Here is a 13253-nt window from a genome sequence, read left to right on the forward strand (position 1 = left end):
TTTGCAATGAAAATAATCGTTATAATCCAGAATATCGCAGACAATTCAAAGATAATTTTTTCTTTCTAATTGGAATTTCGCGCGCTTTCTTAGTGACCAACATGATGCTTTTTCACCTGCCGCCCGTCGAGGATGTAGGGGGTGGGGGTTGTTGGACTACGGGCGCCAGAGCGGATGTTGGCAGCAGAAGTCTGAGGGAGAGAGAACGAACGGGTTGTTGGCAGTCGAATCCATTTAAACCTTAGTGCCACTTGGAAGAGACCGCTGTGATGAGAGTGAAAGTAATCCATAAGCGCCCTAGAGAAAACTACTAGCGGCAACCCTCAAGTCATGTCGGCAAAATTTCTCGGAAACGTAACCCTGAACAAAAACCCTTGCTTGAGCCAGAAAGTGCAAGTGCGAACTTCTAAAGACATGTCTCTCGGATATAATGTTTTCGGTTTCACTTTCGAAGATTGTCTCACAGTTTTTTAGCATGATGGATGATACATGAGGGACTGAATTACATACTCAATCAGTGTGTTGTTGATTTTGCTGCGGTTTGCCCAAGGGTTTACAGGACAATGGGAAAGGATGAGATAAACATCTTCGGTGATTTCAACGCCTGATCGTCGGTGATATAATGGTCGCATTCGTGCGCTGGCGCCGATGGGCCAGAATCGTAATTGTTGTAGTTATTTTATTCGTAATAATAATTCATGCGAGTGGAATTAGTGGAAAATGGAAACTTGGACTATATGGACTCCTTGGTGATGGAAAAGTCCTCACAACGAAAAGGTAAACAAGCCCGGAAGTCCTACGAAATAAAATTTATCAGAGCGAAGAATGACGCAAAAGTGTCAATAAAAGGAATTCGTGGGTTTGCTGAATGGAATAAAATCCCAATTTTGTCCGTTTTGGCGTATAAATTAATATATTGATGCATAATATTGTTTTTTAACGTAGAAATGACATCTATAGCTTCTTTTATGTAGTTAAAAATTTTAAAAAGTAACTTCTAAAGGAAAATACAAAATTTTGATATAGTTTCCGAATTTTCTATTGAATAGTTCGTGGAATAAACTTCTTAAAGCGATTATACCTATCGATATTTGAAATCATATCACCAGAGTATTGAGGTATATTATCTGCTATAAAAACATAATTTGCCTTGAATTCCTCTTTTACAAAGTAATTTGCAGTGTCCATATTTTGAACAATTCATCTTCGAGGCCCATTAAATTGTTTCCCAATTCTACTTTCATAATACTTGGCTCCATGAAAACCAAACAAAAGTTATTCATATGCTCATAACAAGATTTAAAGTGCTACAAAGGGGTTATGTCTTAACCTTTACCTACAAAAATTGAGGATGCACCAAATTACAAGAAAAATAAAACTATTGGTATTAAGTTGTGTACACAGATTTCATTGGCTTGGGAAGATTTAACTGGCCAAAGGAAATTTCAAAGAATATTGACATCAGCCTCAAATAAAATCACTTGGGTTGCGGTGCTCAGTATATTTATTTTGGAAATGCACCCAAGAATTATGGCCACCTCTGAAGGAACTAAACTTTCTATTTCAGGGTAGGCAGCCAGGATGAAATTAAAGAGGGTCGCAATATCCGTGTGGTGGTAGGCCACTATGCAGGAGAGGTGGGGAAAAGTGGATTTCCCCTGGCAAACCTGACTCCAGGTAGGTAAAATGAATCATAAATTGTTACCAAATACATATAGTAGCACTAAATCATCTCATCCATCCATAGTGAAAGAATATATTATAAATATAATTATCGCAACAATATCATAGCTTTGGTCCAAAGTCACCTGACTCATCCACCCTTCTGTCACATGGAAAACATTTTATATTTTAATTGCATTCCATATATTGTCACATATTGGATCTCTGATCTATCCATAAATGTATATAGGTCTGCTAGAGTGTTCACTTTTATATCTAAATATAATCCATCACTAGGACTTTTGGCATAGGGTGTGAGGTACCCTGCAACAAGGGATTTGTATTTTTATCATGTATCAGCATGGGGTACAATTTTATTCCAAAGTTGTTGAAATAGCTGTATACATTGTTTTCTACTGTAGTGATGAGCTATGATTGATTTGCCTTGAAGTCAGTTTCTCTTCCAATTGTAGTCTTGCCACATGAAGAATTACTGAATTATTTGATTTCTGCGACATGAATACTTGAAATTCCAGCCACATATGGCTGCCTGCACCCATGCACACACAAACTCCAAGGGATATCCTATGCAAGTGTTACAAGCTAAAGCTAAAAGTATATGACAGTTAAATGGGAGTTCTGTGCTCATTAATAATCCTCATTCCCTCTTTTCTGATACTTAAAGAAATTTTCCGACTTATTCAAAATTTAAATTATACGATGAGCAATAGAACATGCCATATGTTTATGTACCTTCCAAGGTTTCATGTATGAACGCAGGAGATATTGTAATGTCTCGAATAATAGTCACAATAGAGTACAGTTAAAAATCTACAGCATATTAAAGAATCACAAGAGGATCACAGATCAGACTATTAAAGATTGAGCAAGTCACTGCACCTTTTAAACGCTCTGCTAAATTCAGCCAAAAATTTATGAAGGCACAAATCAAGGCAGCCTTCCTTCTTAGGAGTAATATATTCTGAAGCCCTTTTTTTCAACAAACCTGTCCAAGAAGTTAAGTATGTCTCTGACATCATCACTGTAGCCAAAAGTTTGATTTTGTTGAGGAAATATCTTTTAACATCTCCATAAAATCTAATAATTTGTAGCATTGTGGTCCCAATATTATTGCTGTTGAAGCAATGACATGAAATACCCCATGGGAAATCATCATCACAGGTTATCAATCTAAGGATTGATTCGTGGAAACTCTCCAAAATATTCAGTTCCCTGCCAATATCTTTATTCCCTTGTAACTCCTTCCATTTAGTGTTTTCCATTACTTACTAATAATAGTTAATCTTTCCATGATGTTTTCCTCTGTAATTCTCCCCTTTCTATATGTTTCCTTCAATTATGGTTTCCAATGCCTCATCATGTGCTCAATTAGTCCTTTATAGGCTTCTCTCTTCACCCAATCTTCAAAGAACTTTGTTTGTTTCTCTGTCTATTCATTTGATTTAGACCTACCTTTCCATTGCCTCGAATATTTTCTCAGCTGCTCCTATTGTTCAATTCTCACATCTGAAGAAAAATTTGCACCATTTTAAGCGATTATGAATTATTACCTTATGCTTATGTAGTACAATTTTCTGTTAGTATTTGCAAATTAAAAGATTGAAAGAATAAATATTATTCAAATATTTCCAATGCATTCATACTACATTAATTTCAAGTTAATTGTAAAAATTTCCAAAAATTGAAATCAAAGATGTACCTGATATCCTTTGATCCTCTTATAGATCTTATGAATCAGAACCATTTCTCACCTATCCCTGGAGAGGGACGTGATGGCCATCCTGTTATTATTCCACCCAAGGAAACTGTTCATATGCATCAACTCTTCCCTATTAATAGATTCAATCTTCTTGCAAGTGATAGAATACCACTGAACAGATCCCTACCTGATGTTAGAAGAAAAAGGTAAAATAAAAACCTGAATATGTAATTTAATTCATTTTCCATCAAGTACCTATGTCACGAAATATCTATAACTATTAAAAAACTAATTTTTTTAGATGTCATGAGTATTACAATGAAAGTGAGGTGACAGAAAATTTGCCAAAAGTAAGTATTATAATTGTGTTTCACAACGAAGCTTGGTCGACTCTCCTAAGGACAGTTATGAGTGCCGTCAATAGATCACCTAGGAGTCTTTTGAAGGAGATTATACTAGTGGATGATGCTAGTGAAAGAGGTAGGTTTTCTGTAGTTTCTAAAAAATGAAATCAAGCTAATATATAAAAATTAAGTTCCAATTCTTGGATAGTTTCCAGTACCCTCTGTGGTGAAATATCATGCAAATATCAATAAAATGTATTATTTATGGTGATTTTCCAGTGTTAGTGGTGATTGGAGTAATCATCAAAAGCTTTCCTTAACTGGCGCTATATGTAAATTTGCTCATTTTTCCCCACAGAATTTCTTGGCCATCCTTTGGATGAATACTTAAAGGGCATTGCTGTCCCTACTAGAGTGCTGAGAACTCATGTACGATCAGGCTTAGTTCGGGCTCGTCTTTTAGGAGCTCGTTCAGCTACTGGTGGTATACTAGTGTTTCTTGATGCTCATTGTGAATGCACTGCAGGTGAGTGCCATTTATAACTATAGTTGCACATGCTTAGGAGTAAGTCATTGCTTGAAATTATGTCAAAGACAAAGGATATCATGGATATAGGCATTTTGGTTATCTCCATATGGGTTTTGTTAAATGCAAATAAATTGTAATTATTTTACTTTGCAAAAATATTGATCAAGAATTGACCGTGATAAAACTACTAGGCTTTCATTTGGACTCAAAAGTGCCCTGGAATGCCCATATCACCAATGCATATGGCAGGATATCTAGGATTACATATTTAATTAGAATCCTAAAAATCTAGAATACCTAAGAAATATCTTCATAACATTTACTTTGTATCCTTCTTAAGTATTCCCTGTTATGGTCTATGTCTGTAGAGAAATGGATCTGGCATTGAAAAAGTATTAAAAATCGAAAAAGAGTTTCAAGGACTCTGTGTAATGCAGGAGGTCATGCACACTGTAAGCCACTTTTTGTGAGTGAGAATATTTTGTCTGTTGTAAACTCACGTACTTATGATTTTCTGGTGTACACAAAAAGCAAGTTGCTATATTTTAAAATTAAATTTGATATTCACTCTCACTGTATCGGCAGCAAACTTAATCCGGGTGTGCCATCTTGCAAAAATCAATGGAGAACTATAACGAGGTGTGAAAACAATGCTACCATAAATTAGATATTGTCAAAATTTTAACCAACCCTCCATTAACCACTGCTTAAAATATCAATATCATTCACCAGAATTTCTTCAAGTGAAAACTGTTGTATTATAATTTTTCCAGGCACTAGCACGTCTGTTAAGTATTTTATCTCAACATGAACTGACAAGGCTGTACATGGGCCCTTTTGGCCTATGAAAGTATTATGTATTATTATTTGTATATCTTTAATAAATGAGATTAATCTAACTTAATGAATTCAAATTTGCTGATGTGCATATTACATGAAGCATACATTTCCCTCTCCCCTTCCAGCCATTCCTTACCTCATGCCCCATCATATTCACCTAATAATTTTCTACTAGCACCTCTTTGAAACCCATCTTATGCTCCTCCTGTTAGTAGATTTATGACAGATAAAAGGTTCATCTAGCTTTACACTATTCACTTATGCATGTCAACATTTTGGCATTTACCATTGAAAGTATGAAAATTTTGGATTCAAATGTACATTAGAACGATTTCCTCATTCATTGAGTCAATTCATATTTATTAAGGAATGTGACTATAATACTAATAATATGCTGGTAAAAATTAATGACCAATCAATGGAGTATGTGACGGAATGTAAATTTCTAGGTGTTTCTCTGTGCACAAATATTTCTTGTGATACACATGTAAAACCCGTTCAACATAAGCTTGATTCAACTTGCTATTTATTAAGACACCTGTATGAGGCTACTAGCAAAACTACTACTCAATTTACCTTGTGGAGAAATGTATTCAAATATAGCCTATAGTATAATACTATAGGGATCAGCTGCTATTTCTCTTAACATCTTTAAAATGCAAAAGAAAGCTATTAGAATAATAACTGGGAAACCTTAAAATGCTCTATCAAGGCCTTATTTTCCCTGAGTTAAATTTGCTACCACTCCTGTGCATCTGCATTATGTTTTTAATTCTGTATATAAAAAATAACAATGGTAACTATTCTCTTAACTCTGCCAATCATCATCATTACACCAGAGGAAGGCAAAACATCCATTATGGGAAAATAAGAACTAAAGCATTGAAATTAGGACCCAATGAAATGGGCATCAGATTATATAACAAATTACCCAAAACATAAAGGATACTAAGGGAACTACTACATTCAGGCATAAATTATAAAGATATCTACAACGTAATATGTTCTACTCGGTTGAAAAATAGCTCAGCAATATTCCTGACCAGTAAGTTCATACTTTTAGCTTATAGCAATGGTCATAGTCTACCTGTAGTTCATATTAATGATCAATGATTTATTTCAATTGATATTTCATGTGCATGTTACAGTCAATGTTCATGGGCTTGTGCTAAATATTATGTAACTGTTAGCACCATTTTTCTTGTTTTAATTGAGCCTGTATCTTTACTCCTTTTTGACATGCCTTATATCATGTACATATACCACCCAACAAGTATTTTTGTATTATGATCTCTGGGCAAATAAAAAGTAATAATAATAGCACAAAAAATGGCCACTTATTCAATTGAGTTAAATATCCCTTTTAGATTCAGTATATGTACATCTATTCTCCTGTTAAATGCAAAATTAATTATCATAGTATATTTATGGCAAGTATCTTTAGAGCATGTAGGTATCTGATGACATCACCAATACTGATATTATAATTGCATCAATGATGAAATCAACTTAAATTTTATTTATCCTTTGACAAGAAAATTCACAAAGTTAGAAGGAATCAGACAATTAAATGATTTCAAACTTAAAGCTGATTTATGCTGCTGTAATAAAAAACAATGAACCAAAGGTTCCAGAAATTTCTTTTGCATTAAAAGTAGCCGCTGTTGAGTGGGTTAAGATAGTCAAATCAAAATACTTTTGTATCCATTCCAACATAGTCTTGGTTAAATGAATTAGACAACAAATTCAAAATTTGGGCATTGAAATAACAGCTAGCTATTCTGGCAGTTGACTTTCTCCGACAAAAGTAATAATTTAAATACCTATGAATATATATTTTGATTGCCAACTTTTGATATCTATCAGGTTGGTTGGAGCCTCTTGTTGCAAGAGTGGCCGAGGAACGGACAAGAGTTGTGTGTCCCGTGATAGACATTATAAATGACATTACTTTTGCCTATGTGCGAAGCTTTGAACTGCACTGGGGCGCTTTCAACTGGCATCTTCATTTTCGATGGTATGCTCTTGGTCGAGAAGATGTTCAGAAAAGGAAAAAGAACATAGTACTGCCATTTAAGTAAGTATTGCTTAAATATATTCAATTATTTAATAGTTGGTAAACTGTTTTTTTTACTTTATTAATGTGTTTTGATCTTAATCTGCATTCAAATAGTATTGTACAAGTAACATATACAGTAGGTAGGGACATTGCACTTTGTCACAGTATTGATTAACTAACTTTGAATTTATTACAATATGTGAACCCTAATAACTATAAATTTTTGTTGAAAAACTCTTACAAAAGGAAATAACTTTTCGTTTAAAAACTCTTACGAAAGAAAATGTTTCTCATGTGAATAAATGGACATTTAGGTATTTCAGATGCATTTGATATGCTGCATTAATAAAATTATATGTATGATTTTTAGATGATTCAAAAATTGTCATATTTAATACTTTCATGTTTCACAGCATTGTAATTTCATGCTTAAGGGGTCATTTTTAAATAGCACTTCTTAAGTTCAAAAATAATTACAGAGGAGAATGAATTTTTTTTACCCAGGACTCCCGTCATGGCTGGAGGACTTTTTGCAATCGATCGAAGTTATTTTTTTGAGGTTGGATCTTATGATGAAGACATGGACATATGGGGTGGTGAAAATTTGGAGATGTCATTCAGGGTAAGTAGTCCCAAACTAATTCATAAATAATATTTATATTTTCCAATATGGTTAAAATGCTTTAGGAAAATCCTTTAAATGAATTCAGCAAATGGGGATCAAGATGGTTCAGTAACTAGCATACTGGCTTCCCATCCAGAGGGCCCAGGTTTGAATCCTGGAGAAGGCAGATCTTTTTCAATGGTATCCCAATCTCTACTTGAGCTGCTCTGTGGAGAGCACAATAAATGAGAATGCCATCCGTCAGATGGGACGTTAAGCTGCTGACGAGTAGCTGCAGATCTCTTGGTGCCTTTCGATAACAGTAGGCTAATGCTGGATTTCTCTCCACCCTTCCCATGCATCCCTAATGGCAAAAATGACCTCATCTGTCAGTCACATCCCCTAAATCTATTACTATGAATATAACAAATTCTCTGACAATTTAAGAACCCTTTGAATTATGTTATTAAAAAATTAAGGCTAAAATCATAGATAACAGCTATCCCAGATGAAACAAATATTTAAATCTAAATTAATTTTGGAGTCATTAATCATTCTGCTTAATAGGAGGAATATTGTGATCATGGATCATAACTTGTAAGGTTGCCCATGGATGGTAATACTGTTTAATTCTCAATAGGAAACATTATTTGTGGTTAACAACCCACTGTTTGTATTAAACTGAAGGTTTTAAACTGTTCTTTTGTGATATTCTTGCATTGTATACATTTAAAATATTAATTCTATGCTGGCATTCGGCAGACCACTGTGAACAATATGGTATTACTTATTATTGTTGTTATTTATGGCTATATTCATGTCGTTCAAGGTATGGCAGTGTGGCGGTTCCGTGGAGATAGCCCCCTGCTCACACGTTGGGCATCTGTTTCGCAAGTCATCACCGTACTCATTTCCTGGCGGCATTGGCGATATTCTACACACAAACCTGGCTAGAGTTGCCCTTGTGTGGATGGATGAATGGGCTGAATTCTTCTTCCACCTAAATCCTGAGGCAGCTAAGTTAAGGCACTCAATATCAGTTAGCAAACGGCAGCAATTGCGACGTCAACTTAATTGCAGAAATTTTAACTGGTACCTTAGTGCTGTTTGGCCAGAGCATTTCTTTCCGATGCCGGATCGCTTTTTTGGACAGGTGAGATAGATTCTATTTCTTAAAGGCTTCACAAGTCTGCTTATGAACCAAATGTTTAACCTTACCTTCCTTCTCATTACGCATAGTGATTTAAAATGTAATGGACGTACAACTAGAGAAGTTGATTCATTATAACAGAGATGAATTTTGGGGAACATATAAACTGAAAAGCACTCATCATGTCAATATTAAATGCTTACATAGTCAATTATTACAGGCCAATATCCACTCTTGAAAAATATTTTGCAAGCACGTGCCTCAGGAAAAACATTCCAGGTCTACCTCAACGACTTACCTGCAAAAATGTTTCTGTATTGTTTAAATTTGGAATAAAATACTGCAATTTATTCAGGTTTTGTTGGAGTGGAAATCATGGGTACAATATTTGTTGCCCAATCTAAAGGGGTTCCAAATCTTAATGAAATTATACCTATATTACTAATAGTCTACCATTTAAGCTAAGTCTTGGATGGACACCCGCAAGCATCGCATCACATTTCTAAGCTCTGACTAACCAGACACAACAATACTACATTAATCTCTTCTTCAAATCCACATACTTTTTACCTCCCTCATTCCACCAAACATTTTTATCCTTTTTTTTCCAATAACTTACTTGCCCTAAGTCTTACTCCCTATTACAGTGTTCAAAATCCCATTTTCAATCAAAATGCTCTTCATATAATTTTTGTTGTCTCAGGCGTAACTTTGTGGAATTTGCATAACATATTGAAATGTAATGAAATAATTGACTTTGTAATTCCACACACTTTATTTAAAAACACACGACCCAGGTTTCGACGTTGAACGTCATCATCAGGTGGTCCTCATAGAAGCACGCTGGCTATATATACCTTCTGATCATAGGAGGGGGGGGTTGGTCAGAGAGGGAGGTCGGAGGGGTAAAAAGGTTACAATGTAGCTGGGAAGAAAAGAGAATTACATTTTTGATTTAGAAGAGTGGTAGGTCTAGGAGTGGGGAGTGGGAGGGATACAAAATTTCGTTGGCAAGATCATCTTTCCAACGGACACATTTCAAAATTTCTAACTGCTCCAAAGCATCGAGCCTTTGACCTTTTTCTTCAAAATGAATAATTTTTGTCACAAAGTCACTTTTGTGATCACTTTCGATGAGGTGTTTTGCAAAGAGGGATGTTATGTTCTTATTTTTTACACATGTTTGGTGTTCTTTAATCCTTTCTTTAAATTTCCGTCCTGTTTGTCCAATATACTTTGTGCTACAATCCGAGCACTTTAACTCATACACTCCACTCTCGTTTTCGGGGACTTTGTCTTTAGTGTGAGAGATCAGGTTCTTAAGGCATGAACGACTGTAAAAGGCACATTTAATTTTTTCTTTAGGTAAACTTTTAATTACTTTTTGAGAAATAGTCCCAAGATATAGTATTCTCCGCCATTTGGCAGTGGGATCTTTTACATGTTCGGGGTTGTAAATGTGGCTTAAGGCTATTTTTGTAAGTTTATTCCGGTAAAGTTTATTTATTAGATCTTCTGAATACCCATTGTTTACTGCTAACGTTTTAATTACATTAAGTTCCTTATTTACATTGAATTTTGACATAGGGATAGCGGTCAAACGGTGGATCATTGCATGAAATGCCGAAAGCTTTTGGGTGAAGCAATGCCTTGAAGAGGAATTAATTAATTGGTCTGTATACATTTCTTTCCTAAAAATGGAATACTGTAACCCATCTTTGTCTTTAGAAATGGATAGGTCGAGGAAATTCAGGGAACCTTTTTCCTCTTTTTCACACGTGAATTGTACATTAGAATTGATAGAATTTAGATGTGCTAGAAACTGATCTAGTTGCCTATCAGAACCTGTCCACACACAGAAGACATCGTCTACATATCTTAACCAACAAAATACATTATTAATGAGAGGGTAGGCTGAGGAGAACAAAACTTTTTCAAAATTGTCCATATACATATCGGCCAGGAGTGGGGACAAGGGCGAGCCCATGGCTAAACCATTGGGTTGTTGGAAATAGGTACCATTAAAAATGAAATAATTTTGGGAAACACACGTCTTAAGTAATGCACAAAGTTCACTTATAACTGGAACTGGGATGGATTTCCGGATGAGGATGTCTTCGGCAAGGTTCACCGCTTCCATGGGTGGCACGTTGGTGAAAAGGTTGCGTACATCAAAGGAAATTTCCTGCAATTTGCTGCATAATTCTGTATCAATTAGTGTTTCAGACATTTCCTTAGTTTTGTTCCAATTACTGGTTATATACCATTTTTTTGTTATTTTACAATCAGGTGCGCCAATCTACTGAGGATACATGCCTGCAAAAACCACCTGGAAGTCAGCGTCAACCTGTGGGTCACCTGTCTCTTGGCATTTGTGTCGAGCATAAAAATGCTTCTTCATCTCTCTCCCTTCTTCTGCAGCAACTATTCATCCTCACTCCAAGTGGATCAGTCATGACGGATGAATCAGTCTGCTTGGATGCCTCCGTTACAACTCAGCAAATCAAAAAGCCAAATCTAAGAGTGACCTTATTAGCCTGCACTGGGACTAATAGACAGAGGTGGAACTATGACAAATTGGTATGAAGTCCCTCATTACTCACAAAAGATTAATATCAATATTTCCTAATTAGAAGTGGTGTTTATCTTATTGGGCTAATTTTATTTCGGTAAACAGTAATATTTTGATGCATGGAGAAGTATGCCAACGTCAAATTTGATTTAATTTTTTGGCTGAAACTTGTAGGGTACTACTAGTATTACAAAAAAAGTCACATTATTGGTTGCATTAAATGAGTAAATAAAATACACTTTCAACTTAACAGTTTCATCTTGAGATTGAGGCCAAATTTCTATAATATCACTTCATCTGGTATTCCATTGAAATAGCACGAAATGTATGCATGCATGTATATATATACATACATAACCCAAAAATCTATTTGATAGGTGAGGGTAGAATTCTCCCAATACTAAGCCCAAGGGTGTGTAAAATTTACATATCAGGGAAGGGGGGAGCCAGTTCCTTTCCCTGTGCAACCCACGGTTTTCCAGGAATAACTCACACCTCCAAAATCACATGGCTTGGGCGAATCTGAGGGTGCACAGATAGTTCATCTGGAATCACTCTCTGATCTGTTATAGTTAAAATGCTTCACATTCCGGACTACCACATCCTTCTATTTTATACATGTGTTTGTGTAATCGATAACTTCAATTTAGAAAAATTAAAAATATGAGTAACAATACATTATTTTTACTAATTTAACATTTAAAAATTCAGTAAGACAAAATCCACAAAAAGAAGATAGTTTCTCCTAAATTGTATCTCACAAAATGGTTGATCCAAAGAATGTGAAATGTTTAGCAAGTAAATGCCTAGCAAGAGGTGAGAAATTCATTTCTCCTAATTTTTAAATACCAACTCCATTTTCAAGCAAGTGATATAAATTTTACAAATCTACTGTTCCCAATACCACACCCGATTTAAAAACTTCCCTTAAATAAGTTAAAGGGTTGAAAAAATTATGCTTCAAAATTGTACCTCCTCCTTTCAGGCAAGATCTATGGTGCACACCTCAACTGGGCTCTGTCTTGACGTTCAGTTGCCTGCATCTGCTGGCAGCAACAACTCTTCCAGTCTCCAACATAAAAAAACCTCCTCCACAATTTTGGTGCTCAGCCATTGCATTGGCAAAGCGTCGCAACAATGGGTCCTTGACCCTGTTCCGTGGAAGTGAAACTTTTAAGGACAAATAATTTTCAATGATGATACAAAAATTGTACATCATTCATAAAACTTACCATTCCAACGAAACTGAGATAAACTCAATGTATATATATAATATGTAAACAGTTACATAAGTTTGATGACGTAGTCATTATTTCCACAGCAAACAAACTTGTTTATTTATTTTTCCCATATGCCATTATGGAAAAGCAGAGTCAGGGAGATACTTTATGTGGTTAAACTTTAATTTTCTCTTCTCTGCCAAGTTCAACTCTTCAGTTGGCAAAATAACAGTATCAGAATGAGAATATTGTGATGCGACTGCAATGAATTTGGAATAAATGAATTTAACATATGTAAATACAAAAAAGAAATACACGCCCAGCTTTACACCAGTAAACTGGTCAAAACTTCATTCCTGAGCAGAGCCTTACCCGTCTTTACCAGAAGCTTTTATCTCTGCACATTACCATACATTGATAATAGTGACAGAAAAGACAGTTAATCATATATATCATGCCATCAATTTCATCAGAAGAAAATTATTCTCATTTAAAATTGGTGATTAAATGAAATTTATACCATGGTAATTCTAATTCAAATCGTTGAAAGGGT

At 35.1% G+C, this 13253-nt stretch overlaps 1 protein-coding gene across 1 annotated transcript; it reads left to right on the forward strand.

The window, feature by feature from the left end:
- Positions 1-281: 281 nt before the first annotated feature.
- Positions 282-12791, forward strand: LOC139697742 (polypeptide N-acetylgalactosaminyltransferase 1-like). Its single transcript, XM_071596566.1, has 10 exons — positions 282-777; positions 1568-1677; positions 3408-3588; positions 3684-3862; positions 4085-4252; positions 6962-7172; positions 7659-7776; positions 8588-8911; positions 11198-11488; positions 12466-12791. Exons 1-10 carry the CDS (start codon positions 623-625, stop codon positions 12646-12648), a joined length of 1920 nt encoding a protein of 639 aa, XP_071452667.1. The 5' UTR covers positions 282-622; the 3' UTR covers positions 12649-12791.
- Positions 12792-13253: the final 462 nt, after the last annotated feature.

The sequence above is a fragment of the Hetaerina americana genome, unplaced genomic scaffold (assembly GCF_022747635.1).
Source record: "Hetaerina americana unplaced genomic scaffold, ioHetAmer1.1.p SCAF_8, whole genome shotgun sequence".
Classification (NCBI taxonomy): Eukaryota; Metazoa; Arthropoda; class Insecta; order Odonata; family Calopterygidae; genus Hetaerina; species Hetaerina americana.

Coding starts and splice junctions, on each gene's coding strand:
- LOC139697742 (XM_071596566.1), top strand. CDS start 623: ATGGTCGCATTCGTGCGCTGGCGCCGATGGGCCAGAATCGTAATTGTT. Junction 3,863..4,084: donor GGATGATGCTAGTGAAAGAG/GTAGGTTTTCTG, acceptor TTTTCCCCACAG/AATTTCTTGGCCATCCTTTG. Junction 7,173..7,658: donor AACATAGTACTGCCATTTAA/GTAAGTATTGCT, acceptor TTTTTTACCCAG/GACTCCCGTCATGGCTGGAG.